The sequence below is a fragment of the Topomyia yanbarensis genome, chromosome 2 (genome assembly GCF_030247195.1).
Source record: "Topomyia yanbarensis strain Yona2022 chromosome 2, ASM3024719v1, whole genome shotgun sequence".
Lineage (NCBI taxonomy): Eukaryota > Metazoa > Arthropoda > Insecta > Diptera > Culicidae > Topomyia > Topomyia yanbarensis.
In genome coordinates, this window is record NC_080671.1 from 110,371,543 (window position 1) to 110,390,575 (window position 19,033).

General features: G+C 39.0%; 2 protein-coding genes across 3 annotated transcripts; one reads left to right on the forward strand and one right to left on the reverse strand.

Annotated features, from left to right (window-relative positions):
- Window positions 1–359: 359 nt before the first annotated feature.
- LOC131679189 (alpha-ketoglutarate-dependent dioxygenase alkB homolog 4) lies at window positions 360–1,608 on the reverse strand. Its single transcript, XM_058959841.1, has 3 exons — window positions 1,405–1,608; window positions 711–1,339; window positions 360–651 (listed from the first exon to the last, which is right to left on the reverse strand). The coding sequence occupies exons 1-3, from the start codon at window positions 1,504–1,506 to the stop codon at window positions 429–431; spliced, it is 954 nt and encodes a 317-aa protein (XP_058815824.1). The 5' UTR covers window positions 1,507–1,608; the 3' UTR covers window positions 360–428.
- Window positions 1,609–5,816: 4,208 nt separating this feature from the next.
- On the forward strand, window positions 5,817–7,533 carry LOC131679181 (myb-like protein V). 2 transcript variants are annotated; one of them, XM_058959831.1, is made up of 3 exons: window positions 5,817–6,164; window positions 6,250–6,749; window positions 6,819–7,533. In XM_058959831.1, exons 1-3 carry the CDS (start codon window positions 5,947–5,949, stop codon window positions 7,406–7,408), a joined length of 1,308 nt encoding a protein of 435 aa, XP_058815814.1. In that variant the 5' UTR covers window positions 5,817–5,946; the 3' UTR covers window positions 7,409–7,533. The 2 variants fall into 2 exon arrangements, with proteins under 2 accessions (XP_058815814.1, XP_058815813.1); XM_058959830.1 differs by having other exon boundaries at window positions 6,250–7,533.
- The last annotated feature ends 11,500 nt before the right edge of the window (window positions 7,534–19,033 follow it).

Sequence of the window (19,033 nt, forward strand, 5' to 3'; positions counted from 1 at the left end):
ATTTAACTGCTTTGAAGAATTTTCTTTGAAAGTGTTCTAACTAGAAACCTCGGAAGGGCTCCCTGTCAGAATCGCACCACAGTACCAGACGAAACCGGAAATGTCATTTGCTTGAATGTCTAATTACTACAGCATGCCGTGGCTCTGATTTTTAATTTTGAGTGAATATGCTGCCCGGAATTACTCAAGTCTTCGGATATGGCACCCTGAAATTGGTCGTGTACGTAAGGTTCTTCGGCTAAATTGAAAATAGAGACAGGTACATAACTCCCTTGTGACCGCACCGAGAGTATGAGCTTTCTTGTTATGGGTGAACAGCATCTGCTTGTTCGGTTTCGGAAGTTTTGAAGTAACTTCCCATTAAATATTATGTTATTTATTTTGGGTCCCGTAAACATTATCTGTACAAATCACAGTACACCATACGACTAGTTGGCGCGAACACCTTCAGAAGATACCTTGGAATGGTTCCAGAAATTCTGCGCCAATTTAAACACTTCTTCACTTTTGCTATACTCACTGCCCCCTTGCAGATACATTGGTGTAAACTCCCGGTAAGCCAAACAAACACGTCGTTCAGTAATATCCTCGCGGAGGACTGCATGCTCCCACTGGTACCGTGGCGATCCGTATATAACGAGCAGCGATCGTCTACAATCAGGTATTATGCTTAATTTTTCCCCCTAAAACATCTTAATCATATCACCAACCTTGGCATCGGTATCCTAACTATTCGATCGTCAAATGCATCCATCGCCGCTTCATCCACCAAACCTGAAATCAGTTTATCTCTGTACCGGTCTACAAAGTCCAAATTGTAACGACTCTTCTCGTCAGGGCAGCGATATCTGGACATGGTCAGAACCGAATCACTCAGCAGATTAACAGTCACAACCCGTTCGCCCCAAATCCAGCAATCGTCGATGTGGGGATCGATGGAAGCTCCTCGTTCCGGTGTGTATTCCAATGAGCACTGCTCAATTGTTTGGAAGCCCTCCATCAGCGGAACCTGATCAAACTTTCTCTGAACGAATTCCGAAAATTTTGGAAAACCTTCAAAACTGCCCACTTTAATCTTAGTCTTCTTGAAGTTTGTCTTCGGACCAAAGTTCTGCTTGCGGCGTCCACTCTGTGAAATGTCCCATGGCATCTCGTCAATACCCTTCATCAGCTGAGTTTCTTCAATTAAGTTGAGAAAATCAAGGTCAATGTAAATTCCCGGGTAGTCCTCCCCTTGATCACCATTATGATTCCGCTCATGATCCGCCAGTACCACAGTTGTGTCCCACCCGGGATAAATTTTATTACATCGCGGACAGAAGCAATAAGTTTTGCAACTCTGAAAATGAAAATGCGAAGTTAATTTACAACAGGTGATAAGGGTAAAGCATATAAATGGGATACCTTGAACAAACTGCTATAGTCAATTCTTTCTATGGCAAAGCTTTTTTCGCAGTTGAGGCAGGTGCGGCGTCCTTTGCAACCACAGGGTCTTGGGTAATCCATTTAGGTTCTATGCCTGTAATAATTCAAACAGCAGCTCACTAAAACCATCAAAAACTCGATGCAAAGTCCAACAAATTGTTTACATGCGAATTCCGTCTGTCACGCCAGTGCTGAGTGACAGATGGTGAGTTACTTTGGCATAGGGTGCTTCAGAAGAACTAACTGGAAAGCGAATATAACAGATACACTCACCACAGATGTGACAGATTTCTGTCGTTGTTATTAATGTATGAAAACCGGGTTGGGTTCCAACCTGAAATAAATATATTTCGGGTTCGCTCACACCACCGCTGTTTGGCGAGAACCCAACTCAGTTTCATTAAAAACGTTCGTTTGAAGCAACTAACCTGGGTTAGTTCCTAGGTTCTCAATCGAAAACGACATTAATCTTAAATTGGGTCATTAGGGCATGTTCAGGAGCGTTTTATTTTGTATAGGAGTTTTAAAGTAGAACTGGAACTGAAACATTCACATCCCCAGCAGAGCGTTTTGTTTTATAATTTCGAACAGTTTTGTTTTAAAATTTAAAACTGTTTTACGACGCCGTTCTATTTGTTGCTGATTTTAAAACACGTTTAGAACTGTGTTTTAAATACTTGCAAAGTTTTCAGCAAAGACACTTAGACCCGATAGACTGGGGAAAAATAAATTGGAATGCAGTAACGCTGAAGGCATGGCGAGACATGAGTTTTAAACTGAATAGAACACCCGCTAAAACTGCTGCTGGGGACAGAAAGTTCCAGTTTTAAAATTTTCAGTTTTATATTATAGAACTTTCAAAATTATAAATCTAAAACTGAAACACTTCTGAACATGCTCTTAAGCTATATATAATTTTCCGTTCCATTCGCTAAATTTTAGGTCCAATATACTGCCGCTCTAAGCATAATTGTCCCATGTATATAGGGAATCCCATAGAACATGGGACAAATATGCTTATAACGGCAGTATACAAATCGTTGTAATACGTAAAAACGATTTTTTTTTGTTTTTTAAAATAAATCTTATGTGAACATAGACAATCATACATAGGAAAACTGCGGTTGTTTACATTCGGCCTATCAACACAACACCCAAAATGAAAAAAAATACATTGGATGTCAAATAAAAATAACGCTGCGGGAAAACATGTATTCATTTTTTCTGACAGGGCATCATTTATCGTGAAATTCGATATGTCAAACGCTTCTGATAGTGTCAAATAAAGAATGTCAACACACTTATTTATTTTAAATTTAAATTTTATTTTCACGTTTCGTGAGTTGGAAAAAACATTGTTGTAATCACGAAAATCAGCTTTATCGATGTAATAAAAAATATTTTTTTTCTCATTTATTGACCCAATTAATCAACAATAACAATATTAATCAAAATAAAAGTTTTCCTTTTAAGCTATAGAAGAATAGTGATCAAAATAAAAGTTTTACTTTGATCACTATTCTAAGACTATGTGTTGGTTGTTCTTGCTAAGAGCGAAAACTCTTATTTTAACCAACATTTTTTTCTGTGCGTACAGTCGTGATTCGCTGGTTGGACACTCCCCGAATAGAAATGTACAGTAACAAAACCATGATTTTCACTGTGACAGTACAGTAGTTTTACAATAATTTACAGTAAGTTTTAGCGTTATGCTACAATACAAAAACAATAAACTTTAACGTTTTTACAATAAATTTCAAGGTAAAATAGACTTTTACAGTGAAAAAGGGGGGTGGTTATGTATCTTAACATTAAAAAAATCAATTTTTCTCCAGACATTTTTTTCTCGAAAACAGTAAAATTTAATGTGAATGCACTGTATAAGTTTTTTTCTGAACAGTGAAATTTATTGTTACATGCAATTTTATTGTAAATCTACTGTGAGAACTTGGCATCGAACAATGTTGAAACAGTAATAACTATAATATTTATTGTTTTATGATTGTTTGTAGGGTAAATGCTATTGTAAAATTCTATCCGGGTCTTTAACTGGACCGCTTTTTATTTGGACCTCCTCTAGTTGGACCATTGTCCAACTAAAAAGCAACACCAAAATCTTACCTTGCCTTACCGTTCAGGCTGGAGCCTTATTGTCTCTTGCTGTATGCAGATGCCGTCTTCACTCCACTCGGTCCATTGCTGCTTGTCGCCAGCCTCGCAGTCTTTGAAGGATCCGCAGGTCGTCCTCTATCTGGTCGATCCACCGTGCTGGCTGTGCGCCACGTCTTCTTGTTCCTGTAGGGTCGCCCTCATGAACCATCTTCACCGGGTCGTCGTCCGACATTCTTACGACGTGTCCAGCCCACCGCAAACGTCCTATTTTTGCGGTATGCGCGGTGGATGGTTTTTCCAGCAGCTGATGAAACTCATGGTTCATTCACCTGCGCCACGTTCCGTCTTCCATCTGCACGCCACCATAGATGACACGCAACACCTTTCGTTCGGAAACTCCAAGAGCGCGTTGGTCCTCCACGAGCATAGTCCAGGTCTCGTGGTCGTAGAAGACCACCGGTCTAATCAGCATCTTGTAGATAATCAACTTCGTGCGGCGGCGAATTTTGTTCGACCGGAGTGTCCTCCAGAGTCCAAAGTAGGCACGATTTCCCGCCAAGAAACGTCTCGGAATTTCTCTGCTGGTATCATTGTCGGCGGTTACCAGTGAGCCCAATTACACGAATTCACCATCTCGATTTCGTCACCGTCAAGCCGAACTCGGGATGGGAGGTTCACATAGTCGTCTCTAGAACCTTTTCCTCTCATGTATTTTGTCTTCGAAACGTTGTTGGCAAGTCCAATCCTGCTGGCTTCAGCTTTCAGTCTGATGTATGTTTTCGACATCGCCTCAAAGATCCGTGCCGTTATGTCAATGTCGTCGGCAACGCCAAGAAGCTGGACGGACCTTCTAACGCAACGTTGAACAGCAGGCAAACAATTCATGTCGATTTTTGGTGCGGAGAATTTTAAAAATCCGTGACGTTTTTCAAAATTGGGGGCAAGGCTACTGTACACCTCGGGAATTTGATTACGGGATTTGAGCCGGGATTTTGTGCCAGATTTCGATCACGGAAAATTTTTCGCGCTGATAAAATAAAGTGCCCATTAATGTATAGAAAACTACGCATTTTCAATAAAAGTGAACGAATTTGATTAGTTAGTTGGACCGACTGACAGACGTCTATCTATTCTATCCAAAGGAAACGTTAGTAGTGTAAATGCTTCTGTTCACATCTCTGATTATTTTCAGTTTGATTGTCAAGGTGATTTTGACATAGGATTTTGACATTAAAATGCTTTTTAGTTGGACAATAGTCCAACTAGCAGAGGTCCAACTAAAAAGTGACCAACCAGCGAATCAGAACTGAAGTAAGTTAAAAAGATCAAATTAATAAAAAATAAAACTTTTCTGGAGAATGACTTTCTGGGAAACGGTGCATTCTGGGGGATGGAATTCTGGGGAATAGTACATTCTGGGAAATGACTTTCTGGGGAATAGTATTTTCTGGGGGATGGTATTCTGGAGGGTGGAATTCTGGGGAATGGCTTTCTGGGGAATGATTTTCTGAGGAATAGCATACAATCACACTTTGTATATTACAAAAAATGAAATCTATTGAACCGGGGAATGAATAGATTATTTTAAAATACTAATTTTAAGCTCCATTTTAATGTTTGCATTTATAGCAGACAACACTTCAAACTTTTAAATGCGCATCAATTACCAAAATTGTTTTTCTTCATTGAAGGTTGCACGGAGAATGCGCAAAATTCGCAAACGAAAAAAGCAGTTTTTTTCCACACCGTATGTCAGATCTTCATAAAAATCAATCAGCGTGTGTAGAATGTTGTTACAGTACTGCTGATTGATTTTTATGAAGATCTTACATACGGTGTAGAAAAAAACTGCTTTTTTCGTTTGCGAATTTTGCGCATTCTCTGTGCAACCTGAATACAGACAATTCTTGAGCGTTTTTTTCAAAAAGACATATCTGCAATGAGTTACTCTTTTTGTTTACTTTCTCTTCTGTTAATAATTCGGTCACTTTAACATTTATCCCTCAACACTTTGCATAATAAGCTAGTTAAAGCCACCGTCTTTCGATTTGTATTGTAAAATAAGTGAAAAGTGTTATAGTGACGACGTAAAAATCGAAAGAGAAAGTAAACAGAGAGTAACTCATTGCAGATATGTCTTTTTGAAAAAAAAAAAAAAACGCTCTAGAAATACAGATTTTTTATATTGAGGGTAATTATTTTCAACGAAATCATCTGGCAGCTCTGCGTGCGTGCGTATTTTTTATAACAGTTTCCTTGTCAAAACAATGCAACATAACCTGATTTCACATCCAAAAATTTACACAAGAGCAAATTTTCTCGAAATATAAGTGCATAGTTTAGGGAAAATTCGCTTCAAATGAAAAAGGAACTAAGATTTAGTGCGAAAAATTTGATTAAGCCGTCAGAATGCAACGATACACATTGAATTTAAGTAACATTTTCCCTGATCACCGGCAAAAAGTGTTTGTTGGCAGACGCAAGGACTGGCAGCTCATAAGCTGTTTGCAAGATTATGTTCGGTCCTCTTTTCGGTTACAAGGAGAAGTTTATCTTACGAATGAGGACGGTATTTTGTTTCCTGAGTCAGAAGGCTTGGAACTGATTTTGGGCACTGACCAACTAGTGTAAGCTGTTTTTAGATTTATTAAAAATTACGCCGGTTTAATAAAACGCATAGGCACTCACGGAGCTCACCACTTTTTTTTTCAGAGTGCACATTTCAAATGAAACCACTGACACTCAATCCATAAACGCACCAGTCTTGAACGGAAAGCGGAAGTTGAAATCCTTCGATGACGAAGATAATCTATCTGAAGTATTTACTAGACCTCAGAGTATGTCTAAAAATTATGTTGAAGAACTGACGAAACCTAAAACAAATGGAATTCAAAAACTGAATTCAGATAAGAAGACAGAAAAGGTAGAAAATACGTCCAATGACATTAAAACCATTAGCGCATCAGCCTTGGAGAAGAATGATTTGCCACGTGATTCCAAGCAGAACGGAAAGCGAAAATTTGAACCTTCCCACAGCTCTGATTCTGAGTCTGACGGAGAAAAACTGCCGCAAATATTTGTTGGACTTGAGAGTATGACAAAAAATGATGATATTGAAGAACCAGTGAAACCTAAAAGAAAACGAATTCGAAAGCGGAAGTTGAAAAAGAAGGATGAAGAAGTAACTCCAAAAGTAGTAGTGAAGACCTACGGTAAGAGCAAAATGCCTACAATCGTCATGGATAATGGAAACTCAACCAATCATATTCGCTTTAGCGCAGACGAAGAAGACAAACGCGAGCAGAAAGAAGAACCTTATACGAATCTTAATAAGAACACTGTACCCCGAATTGTGAAAGCTGTTGTCCAAACGACTGCGCCCGTCTGGAACCAAGAAGTACCTACTATTCCAGACTATGAGGATGTACCAGCCATTGAGTTGGACGAAGTGGTTACTGCTATCCAGCCGCAAAAGCGCCAACGACAACGGAAAAAATCTGTTGAAATCAAACAGGAAACGATTGATTTTAAACTAAAACGCGAGGCTTCTCCAACATGGGATGCAGAAGTTGATCAAGCCAGGGAAAAATTTATAAGCAACTATTGCGGTAATGACGTTTGGAACAGCTTGCGAGATGTACTGGGTAACTTTCCGGCCATTACTATACCCAGCGAAAGTGATATCATCGCCTATCGGTACAGCGGCGAGGCTTATCTTGCCTTTGTGGAACGTGCTGATGATGGTGAGAATGATGCGTCGCCTGCGTTGAAGTTGACGTTGCGAAGATTAAACGCTGCCAATTCGAAGATAATGACTGTCGGCTTGGATCAGCTGAGTGATGTTAGGTTAATCGCTACTTACCAGCCGTGAGTTGGATACTTTCGTGTCTTTAAAAGTAGAATGTATGTCTATGTATAAGTGTATTGTACTGAATATATTTATGGTTAAGCAAACAAAAATGTCATATCTGAATCAAATCAATACAGAGTTGTCAAGCAGGGTCTATCCAATTTGCTGAAAAAAATTCCCGAGTTTTCAAAATATTCCATTTTTTTGTTTTGAAGCTTATGTCACAACGTTTATTATCGTACCGCAGTTTCTCTCACTTCAAGAGTTAGATACATAACACTACATAACGTTGACACTACCTTATACCTCTCATATTTTACTGTCGCTTCTATAGTAGTCATTATCATACCGAAACATACCGAGGCAAAATAAGATCATTTTCTCGAACAACTTTCGGATACAGGACAGCATAGCAATCGGTCGATACGAGTTGTGATCGGAGGCTGACTTTCCTGGTTTTTGGATGGCGATGACATTCACTTGCCTCCAATCTTTAGGGACAATGTTACCCTCAAGAAATTTATTAAATAAATTCAACAAGCCACTCTTAGCAGAGTCTGGCAGATTCTTCAACCAATTGAATTTGATTCTGTCTGGCCCCGGGCCTTGCGTACAAACTTGGATGCAATGGTGATTCACGCATGCGAACCTGTGTGCGATGGTGATTTTCAACGTATTTTCATTTAAATGTTTACACAGGTTTTTCGAGAAAGGTTGTTCTAGCTTATATGTCTGTTCTCTGTGTTTGTAGTAAGCCTAGCGACTACACCTAAACCTCTTGTTCTTCCCAATCCTCATCCTTCCGGGGCCACCGTTAGTTATTACTTCAGGACGGATTGTGCTCTTGCTTTTTTATTTTATGTTAATCGTTCTTGTTTTTTTCCATTGTTGCTGTTTCTAGCTCAGGTCAGTTGCAAATATCGTCACCTGCCGAGACGCGAACCGATTCAGAGATGCCGAGCATAACGACTTACGTCTCTTTGCAACCATCTTCGCAGGGTTTCAGACCCTTCTTGGCGATACAGTCGTGATTCGCTGGTTGGACACAGCGCGGTAGATCTTCCGTTCTGGGGCGGAATCCGGGCAAATCTTCTTGGAGAAATCGAACATCCTACGGTTTGAATATTCCTCGCTCTCGTTAGTACTGTTTCAGTTGCGCATACGCCGAAACGTTCCCCAAAGAGTGCTCATCGATGTTTCTCTCGTTAGTCCGTCAACGAACCGGCGCCAGTAACTCCGCTTCTAAATTTTAATAAAACTTCCTTCACGTGTCTAACGCCGCGTACTGTCGACAACTAGCGGGTAAACCGTCGTTCCGGAAGGTCTTATGTGCGGCCGTCTCCGTAGGAAGCTCTCGTATAGATTCGATTTTGTCGGATATCGCGGACGCGTAGCTCTTCCAATCAATATTTCGTATGAGGCCATACGAAACATTGATTGTATTCGGTGACTCTGAACCGTTAGCAATAGTAATTTCGATTGGCAGATGATCGCTGCCGTGGGGATCAGAGACTACATTCCACATGCAATCTAACCGCAGCGATATCGAGCAGAGGGACAGGTCTAAAGCGCTCGGACGCACTGGAGGGGCCGGAATCAGAAGAAGCAGGCCCGTGCGCAGAAAATTCTCAAGAGAGGGGTTTTGATTTTTTCGTTCCTTATACTAGAAACGTTGAAGATTTTTTCCGAGTCCCAGAGGGATGAGTCTTGTGTCAATTTGGCTCAAAAAATTGGGGTAAAGTCTGTTATCGAGAAGGAATCTTAATCAGACACCACCGCCATCTGGTTCATGGTAGCGGTAGTTTCATACTGTGGTACTTTATAGCACTGAGAACTGACATACAAGTTAAGTTTTCAACTTGTGTAAAAAATTAAACTGTCACTTTGAAATGACAACAGCAAGTAGCAACTTGCCACTGGTCGGCGCTACGATCAGCCAGCAATCACTATACGGGCCTTGCGTACAAACTTGGATGCAATGGTGATTCACGCATGCGAACCTGTATGCGATGGTGATTTTCGACGTATTTTCATTTAGGGGCCATGCATAAATGACGTAGCATTTTGGGGGGTAGGGGGGGTATACCAAATTCGTGACGAAGTGTGACGAGGGGGAGGGTAGGGTCAGAAGCTGTGCGACGTAGCATCAAGTTTAATTTTTTTTTGACGGGCATCAAAACCCAATGATTAGAGAAAAGTGTGGGCACCATACCATGCCGTTCAAATTGACAGACTAGAGCGTATACAAAGATGTTTTGTGCGATTCGCCTCTGGAAACTTCCATGGAATGATCCAGTTGTGTTGCCTCCTTATGCCGATAAATGTATGCTACTCGGTCTGCAGACTCTGGCGACTCGCCGTATCTTCCTGCAAAGAGTTTTTGTTTTCGACTTGCTGTCAGGTAATATCGACAGTCCCGATCTTCTCTCGGGCGTTAATTTGTATGCGCCTCCTCGTGTTCTCCGTAACCCCACTCTGTTGTGGATCCCTAGACACCGTACTTCATATGGACAAAATAATCCACTGGAGAGATGTTGCCGCAGATTTAACGAAGCTTCTTCAGTGTATGATTTTAACATTTCCAAGCATAGATATAAGATATTAATAAGACTCACTCTATTTAACGTCTATACTGCAGTATTTCACAGCATCAAAGTCGAAGGTGTAATATTTGTATAGTACGCCGACGACTTCGCGATTCTCATCGAAGGCGTTTCCAGAACGACAATTGTGGCTATAGAGCAGTGGTTTTCCTGAAAAAATTCAAAGGTGCGGTGGAGGAACTAAACCAATCCATTAACCTGCAAAAACCCAAAGCTATGCTTTTCATCAACAATCCGCACAGTGTAGACATTCGTCTCGAGAACACAAACATCGAAATTGTTCGAAATAAGGATTGGATGATTGGAAACTCGGTACCTGGATCACGACCTTAAATTAATTTGGACAAGTGAGCCTTCTGGCTGGTGAACTGATGGACCGGAGTAGGCCTTGCCTGATTCTGACGTAAAAAAATCTGCTCGTGAAAAAATTGTGGTAAAATATTGTTTCGGACTCTGAATAAGTACATTGAACTGTATATAGTGGACGATAACTAGTATTCGGGCAACGTTCTAGTTAATTTGTTCCGCCGGCTACCCGTGTTAATATTCTGTGCTTCCGCAATAAGGCACTTTTGTGTTTTGTTTTTCCTGCTAAAAGTATTTGCATATGTGGCAGTATGCTGTTTTGCGGCCTAACCCAGAATACAATAGGTCAATACCATTAGCGAAATTCTCGGCGGAGGTGCTTGAGCGGTGGTGCCGGAAGTCAATGTCTTTGTAGTCCAGCCAAGTAAATTTGGTGAGATCAATCCAATGTTATTTTTATTATCCATTATGTTGCATATTATATGAACCACACCAATTCCACAACCCCATTTCCTTCCCTACTAACAATAACTAATATCCGTAATACCTATGGAGATTGCGTGGGTTCCCCGTGTCTCCTTAAGTAGGTATTCAACTAACATTCCATTCCCTTTTGCGATCGTAAGGACATGGCCAGGTGTGCAGTGAACTATACTGTTGTATAAAAAAAATTCACTGTATCAGCCACCCATGATGAGTGCGGTCGTTTTTGCTATGCTATGCTATGCTATGCTATAGATATAAGATATTAATAAGAAATATTTAGTTTTAAAATGCGTCTGTACGGTGTATACCGAAGATAAGGAAATAAATAATAATAAAATAAAATAAAAATAAATTTATTGTTCCTCAATTCCTAAGAGAAATAATTTCATGTGGTAAGTTTCTCGATTTGCGGAATTTCAAGCTCGCAAGAAAACGAAAAGATTTAGTATGCTAGATTAGTTAGCTACTCTTGCTAACTAGTCGATTTAGTTTGGTACCTGAATTAATTTTTTTTCTTCGGGTTCAACCAAACCAATATAGTAATTTAGGTGAACGAATTCTTCTTAGAATCATTGGCAGCTGTAGGATTATGAACTGAGAGAACTCCATGCTCCATGACATAAAATTCAAAACAAAACTATCAAAACTATATTTGTCATGAAATGGAATTATTTTGGGCGCAATTTGCTGTTATAACGAAAATGTTAATAAAAGCCGTCAAAGAAGAATTGCATAACATTTTTTTTCATCTCACTGCCCCGGAGGGGGGGAGAGTGGTAAATGCTACGTCATTTACAAGGGGGAGGTTAGAGTTTTGTGACCTAATGCTACGAGGGGGGAGGGAGGGGTCGAAAATAGCCGAAAAAAAGCTACGTCATTTGTGTACGGCCCCTTAAATGTTTACACAGGTTTTTCGAGAAAGGTTGTTCTAGCTTATATGTCTGTTCTCTGTGTTTGTAGTAAGCCTAGCGACTACACCTAAACCTCTTGTTCTTCCCAATCCTCATCCTTCCGGGGCCACCGTTAGTTATTACTTCAGGACGGATTGTGCTCTTGCTTTTTTATTTTATGTTAATCGTTCTTGTTTTTTTCCATTGTTGCTGTTTCTAGCTCAGGTCAGTTGCAAATATCGTCACCTGCCGAGACGCGAACCGATTCAGAGATGCCGAGCATAACGACTTACGTCTCTTTGCAACCATCTTCGCAGGGTTAAAAGACCCTTCTTGGCGATACAGTCGTGATTCACTGATTGAACATTTTTTAACTGGACCGCCTTTTAGTTGGACCTCCGCTAGATGTCCAACTAAAAAGCATCTGAATGTCAAAATCTTATGTCAAATTTACTTTGTCAATCAATCTAACAATTATTAGAGATGTGAATAGTTACACTACTAACGTCTCCTTTGGAGAGTTTTGACATCTGTCAGTCGGTCCAACTAACGAATCAAATTCGTTAGTTGGACAGAGGTGTGGCCCAACCAGCGAATCGCGACTGTACTCGCTCTTAATTATCTACTAACTAATGCTGAGTTTTCCGACGGCGGAATTTCTCGCAATATCGAGGCCCGTTGTCGTATAAGCCATTTAGATCTCAGCCACTCTGGCGCAGAGATCACAAACGGTAAAATTTCTCTAGCAATGATATCTCGATTTCGAGTATAAACTTTTTATTCCTGATCAGGAAGTTGAGAAATTTTCAAAAATAATTCAAAACTCATGGGAGGGGTTTGAACCCCGAAAAAACCCTCCCCTTGCCTTTTAAGTTTTTTTTAGTAAACTTCAAAAAGTATCGATTTTCGGGATTATGCTTCTGCAATTCCACTGTAGAACAGCGGTGATCTCAGCTTGAAAGTTCGCTAAGAATTTTATGTGAACTTTAAAGTGTGCTTTTTAAGTATTATTCGAACTTCCGGTTGCTTGGGATAACAACACTTGGGGTTTTTGATGTCCAAGGCAGTGCTAGAAACCCCTTTTCTGAGCTCAGTTTTTTGAGACTGGGAGCTAACTGCCTTAGTTTTGCGCCAATGCTTCGTCGAGTAGTTATTTATTTTCTTATTTTTTCACTGCTCACTGGCCGGATAACGGTAAATTTGCAGAAACATAAAAGAAGGGAAAAAAGTACTGAAACCTGGACGAGAATGCGCAAGATAAGCTAGGCAGCGGATTAACACTATTCTTTTTAAAGTTTCACTACACGGACTAGGAAGATCGACCAATCGGTCCCGTCCGGTCCGAGATTCGCAGAACGAATGTGAAGATTGATACAGATTAGGGTAACCAAACTAATTTGGACCCCTACATATTTTGGACCCTGTTAACAACGTTGGTTAATATATTTGCCTCCTGCACTGCCAGGTTTCTCTGCATTTGTTTGGTTTGGTGTAACAATTACATTCCGTGGGCTGTCCATTAAGTTTCTGTTATTATTATTATAGCCGCAGTTGCTCCGCAATCAGATTTCAGTGGAGCTTTATTTTTCTGCCAGCTGTGTGCTTTTCGAAAGCTTCAAGGAAAAAGCTGCCTATACATTTATATAGGCGGCTGTCACGCGCCTATCTCAATTGAGCTTTCATATAATCGCATATCGAGCGATTATCCTGCAAGGCACAATATATTCTCCGTTAAAGAAACGACGATTCTTAAAGCGAATTATTTTTATTTAAACTTATTCACTTTAGCGATCTGTACCGCGCGAGATCTTAACTAAGAATAGCGGGAGTCTCTAATATGTAAGTGTATGTGTCGGAAGTGTAGTACATAACTCGTGGTGAACTGTGACATAAATAAGGGGCGCATCCAAGGATGCAAAATGCCTACCTTTTCTGCGGCTGTAATTTTTCTGCCTACATTCTCATTTCTCTCTCGATGCTGCTGTCATTCGCTAGTGCAGAACGCCCAGCGCTGTACGGCTGCCTGTGTGCAAAGCAGTAACATGACAAAAAACTACTGTCCCCAGTACAGCCACCAGACGCGAGCGGTACAGCTTCTCTTTCCTTATTTTACATTTTTTAATATTTTCAATCTTTTTAATATTTTTATTCAAAAATTACGACAATGAATGCGGCTTATTTACGCCACGGCCGGCATCAACGGTTTCGTGTGCGGGCTTCTCCCTTTGACTATGGAGAGAAAAATGTACAAAGCGAGAGAACAAACTTTACTACGCCACACTCTCAACGAGCAGTCGGAGTACAGCAGCAAAACAAAAATGTATTCTACTGCTGTACGGGAAAATGTACTCGATTTGGCTACCGTTCTGACAAGAGCTGTAGTGATGCGTCGCTGTAGCGGGCTGTACGGCTTGTACAAATGTAAATATACCGAAAAAAATGTAGTTTATCGGTACCGTTGGCATCCCTGGGCGCATCAACGTAATATAGAACATCTTCCCCCTCTTTTTAAAGCTTCACAAGTCGACATAGATCTTTCATTAGGGCTTAAATCGCAAATGTAAACAAACTGTGTTTTCGCTATTATGACATTATGCGACAAAAATACTACAAGATTGAGGTGAAAATTAGTTAAAATGGTTTTTAGTTCGATTTATAATTAAAGAAAACAAAACGGCGAAACATGCATTTTCTTCGGGATTTCGACTTAGGCCCTTCTCATATGGAATATAAAGGCTAAACTTACATTTTTTGACAGAACCGGGCGTACGGTTATTATTCACAAAATTATTCTTTAAACGGCGGTTCTATTATATAAATGATAAGCAATATCTACTAGGATCATGTCTTCTCGATAGTTATTGCACATAAACATTCGAATATTTCGATATTTTCATGAAATTCGAATAAAAGATGCACGCGCCCTGTCATTTACAGTGGGTTTCTATGCGCCCATTTGCTGAGCCCTATTAAAAAGTATACTGTCAAGCTCGCCCATTTACCCAGCCCTACCCAGCAAGACAGAGTCAGTTTAGCCCTTTTACCGCGCCCTTCTGAAAATTATGTACACCGTTTAGCCCTTCCGCAAATGGTGGTTGCTGAAGGGCGAAATCACGACTGGGATGCAAATTGGGCGTAAGCATTTTTTTAGTTTCTACCCACTAAAAGCACATAGGAATTAAATTCTTTGTTATATTGTCATAAGGTTTAACCTGGGACGGGACATGCGAAGACGGTCTTCTTTTTCCCTTCAGATATTGATGTTATTTAGCAAGGAAAAATACGCTTGCAAAATAATTTCAAGCAAATGTTGATGATAGTGCTGTGCCGATGAGGCATAGATTTCTGCCGATGATGTACAGATTTGTGCCGAAAGTAATAGAGCTCAAACATGACATGAATTTTGTTATCGTTTGTCCGAGTTGTGTAAAACAACATTAACCCTATCTGTTGAGCAGAATAATAAAATTACACGTGCCGTTGTTGCATTTTGCATATTTGTTTCTATGCATGTACATGCATCTAAGCAACATGTAAAATATATTTTCTAAATACACCTTGTGTATAGTTAGGATATTACGATACTACTCAGACGCTTCCCGCTTCAAGCAAATGAAAATCGTCAAGAAAGGCCCGGTTCGCAATGACAGGCCATTGCCGGTTCGCAGTGACGTTCACTTTTTTTTCACTTTGCACGTCCCGTCCCAGGGTTTAACCAAAGATGCTTCCGGAAAAACATGGTCGTAAAGTAATTTATACCTACAATAAAAACTACATTTAGAAAATCATCGCCGTATATTGCAACTGATTTTTCTCCATTTGAGTACATTGCGACTTTGGCCCTATTGAAAGATCTGTGTCGAAGTCTTCAGTCTTGCAGGGATACGAATGGTTCTTTTTGGTCGACTAGTTGATGACACTACCGTGAATTTACCTACCAAAAAGCTCACCTACCAAAAAGCTCACCTGCTAAAAAGCTCTTCAAATAAAAAGCTCATTTATCATAGAGTTGAGCTTTTTATTTCATGGTGCCATCTATTAACAGATAGCTCGCATAAATAAAAACTTTTTCTGGAACCCTCCATAGTGTACAAAATATTAGCGCATTTACCCCAAATTACACGCGGCCGTTCTCGATCAAAATGAACGATCGCGCTTCGAGAAACACTGCGCTTAGCCGATCGCAAATTTGCATAAGGAAGGGCTGAATGAGAACACAAGTTGTTCCATAAATCAGCCCTGCGTTATGTAACGTTTTGTGCGCAGGTAGAGTATACCAGATGCAAGTAGTAGGTCCTAGTATATTATAATATATTGCGACAATCCCACATATGTCTATTTACTGAAGTCCTATTCCCACAGTCACCTCACCTAGTTGGGTGAGGTGAAAGCCAAAAAAGCGATCACCGCTGTCACTTAGGTGTCCGAAGCTACCAATGTCCTCTACAAAACCTGTAGTATGTCATATTGCCTAAATTGATGTTAGTATTTTTTATGATTTATTAAACTTTTTCTCCCGCCCACATTAAAGAAGGAACTCGTAAAGAAAAACATAATTTCCTAAGAAGTGCCCACGAGAACCGATAAGAAATATACTAATTCTGATAGCCACAAATGTCCTCTACAAAACCTGTAGTATGTCATATTGCCTAAATTGATGTTAGTATTTTTTATGAATTATTAAACTTTTTTTCCCGTCCACATTAAAGAAGGAACTCGTAAAGAAAAACATAATTTCCTAAGAAGTGCCCACGAGAACCGATAAGAAATATACTAATTCTGATAGCCACAAATGTCCTCTACAAAACCTGTAGTACGTCATATTGCCTAAATTGATGTTAGTATTTTTTATGATTTATTAAACTTTTTTTCCCGTCCACATTAAAGAAGGAACTCGCAAAGAAAACCATAATTTCCTAAGAAGTGCCCACGAGAACCGATAAGAAATATACTAATTCTGATAGCCACAAATGTCCTCTACAAAACCTGTAGTATGTCATATTGCCTAAATTGATGTTAGTATTTTTTATGATTTATTAAACTTTTTCTCCCGTCCACATTAAAGAAGGAACTCGTAAAGAAAAACATAATTTCCTAAGAAGTGCCCAAGAGAACCGATAAGAAATATACTATTTCTGATAGCCACAAATGTCCTCTACAAAACCTGTAGTATGTCATATTGCCTAAATTGATGTTAGTATTTTTTATAATTTTTTAATTTTGTCCACCACGTATGTACATACCATCTACCAACCAAAAAGCTCTACTTCATAAAAGCTCACGTACCAAAAAGTTTACCTAGTATACTGAATATTATCCACTAAAGGAAAAGAGTAATTTTCCAAGAAGTGCCCATGAGTAGAGTAATGACATATAGTGATTCTAGTAGCTACAAATATGCTCTACAAAACCTGTAGTATGCCATATTGCCTAAATTGATGTTAGTATTTTTTATGATTTATTAAACATTTTTTCCCGTCCACATTAAAGAAGGAACTCGTAAAGAAAAACATAATTTCCTAAGAAGTGCCCACGAGAACCGATAAGAAATATACTAATTCTGATAGCCACAAATGTCCTCTACAAAACCTGTAGTATGTCATATGGCCTAAATTGATGTTAGTATTTTTAATGATTTATTAAACTTTTTCTCCCGTCCACATTAAAGAAGGAACTCGTAAAGAAAAACATAATTTCCTAAGAAGTGCCCACGACAACCGATAAGAAATATACTATCTCTGATAGCCACAAATGTCCTCTACAAAACCTGTAGTATGTCATATTGCCTAAATTGATGTTAGTATTTTTTATGATTTATTAAACTTTTTCTCCCGTCCACATTAAAGAAGGAACTCGTAAAGAAAAACATAATTTCTTAAGAAGTGCCCACGAGAACCGATAAGAAATATACTAATTCTAATAGCCACAAATGTCCTCTACAAAACCTGTAGTATGTCATATTGCCTAAATTGATGTTAGTATTTTTTATGATTTATTAAACTTTTTCTTCCGTCCACATTAAAGAAGGAACTCGTAAAGAAAAACATAATTTCCTAAGAAGTGCCCACGAGAACCGATAAGAAATATACTATTTCTGATAGCCACAAATGTCCTCTACAAAACCTGTAGTATGTCATATTGCCTAAATTGATTTTAGTATTTTTTATAATTTTTTAATGTTGTCCACCACGTATGTACATACCATCTACCAACCAAAAAGCTCTACTTCATAAAAGCTCACGTACCAAAAAGTTTACCTAGTATACTGAATATTATCCACTAAAGGAAAAGAGTAATTTTCCAAGAAGTGCCCATGAGTAGAGTAATGACATATAGTGATTCTAGTAGCTACAAATATGCTCTACAAAACCTGTAGTATGCCATATTGCCTAAATTGATGTTAGTATTTTTTATGATTTATTAAACTTTTTTTCCCGTCCACATTAAAGAAGGAACTCGTAAAGAAAAACATAATTTCCTAAGAAGTGCCCACGAGAACCGATAAGAAATATACTATCTCTGATAGCCACAAATGTCCTCTACAAAACCTGTAGTATGTCATGTTGCCTAAATTGATGTTAGTATGTTTTATGATTTATTAAACTTTTTCTCCCGTCCACATTAAAGAAGGAACTCGTAAAGAAAAACATAATTTCCTAAGAAGTGCCCACGAGAACCGATAAGAAATATACTATTTCTGATAGCCACAAATGTCCTCTACAAAACCTGTAGTATGTCATATTGCCTAAATTGATTTTAGTATTTTTTATAATTTTTTAATGTTGTCCACCACGTATGTACATACCATCTACCAACCAAAAAGCTCTACTTCATAAAAGCTCACGTACCAAAAAGTTTACCTAGTGTACTGAATATTATCCACTAAAGGAAAAGAGTAATTTTCCAAGAAGTGCCCACGAGTAGAGTAATGACATATAGTGATTCTAGTAGCTACAAATATGCTCTACAAAACCTGTAGTATGTCATATTGCCTAGATTGATGTTAGTATTTTTTATGATTTTTTAAACTTTTTTTCCCGTCCACATTAAAGAAGGAACTCGTAAAGAAAAACATAATTTCCTAAGAAGTGCCAACGAGAACCGATAAGAAATGTGTAGTTTAAGATGGTCAAAAATCCTCGTCTAACAATGTTACAGCGATAGCTCAATAAGATAAAGCGTCAGTCCACTTAGTGTCAACGAAACTTTCTTCAGAAGATGGCGAGAGCAAATTGTTATTTCATCAATCGGTAGAATTTAAATGTGTAGAGAAAGAGATTTTTTCTCCAGCTAATATTTTATCCATCGCTAGACCGAAAATATGCATGCCACCATAATCTGTATGGTTCTTGATTGCTATG

What these genes read in the sequence shown, in the direction of transcription:
- LOC131679189 (XM_058959841.1), bottom strand. Translation starts at nt 1,506, where the DNA reads ATGGATTACCCAAGACCCTGTGGTTGCAAAGGACGCCGCACCTGCCTC. An exon ending in ACTATAGCAGTTTGTTCAAG is followed by an intron (nt 1,340 to 1,404) that starts GTATCCCATTTA and finishes TTTCATTTTCAG; the next exon opens with AGTTGCAAAACTTATTGCTT. An exon ending in GTTAGGATACCGATGCCAAG is followed by an intron (nt 652 to 710) that starts GTTGGTGATATG and finishes ACCTGATTGTAG; the next exon opens with ACGATCGCTGCTCGTTATAT.
- LOC131679181 (XM_058959830.1), top strand. Translation starts at nt 5,947, where the DNA reads ATGCAACGATACACATTGAATTTAAGTAACATTTTCCCTGATCACCGG. An exon ending in TTGGGCACTGACCAACTAGT is followed by an intron (nt 6,165 to 6,249) that starts GTAAGCTGTTTT and finishes TTTTTTTTTCAG; the next exon opens with AGTGCACATTTCAAATGAAA.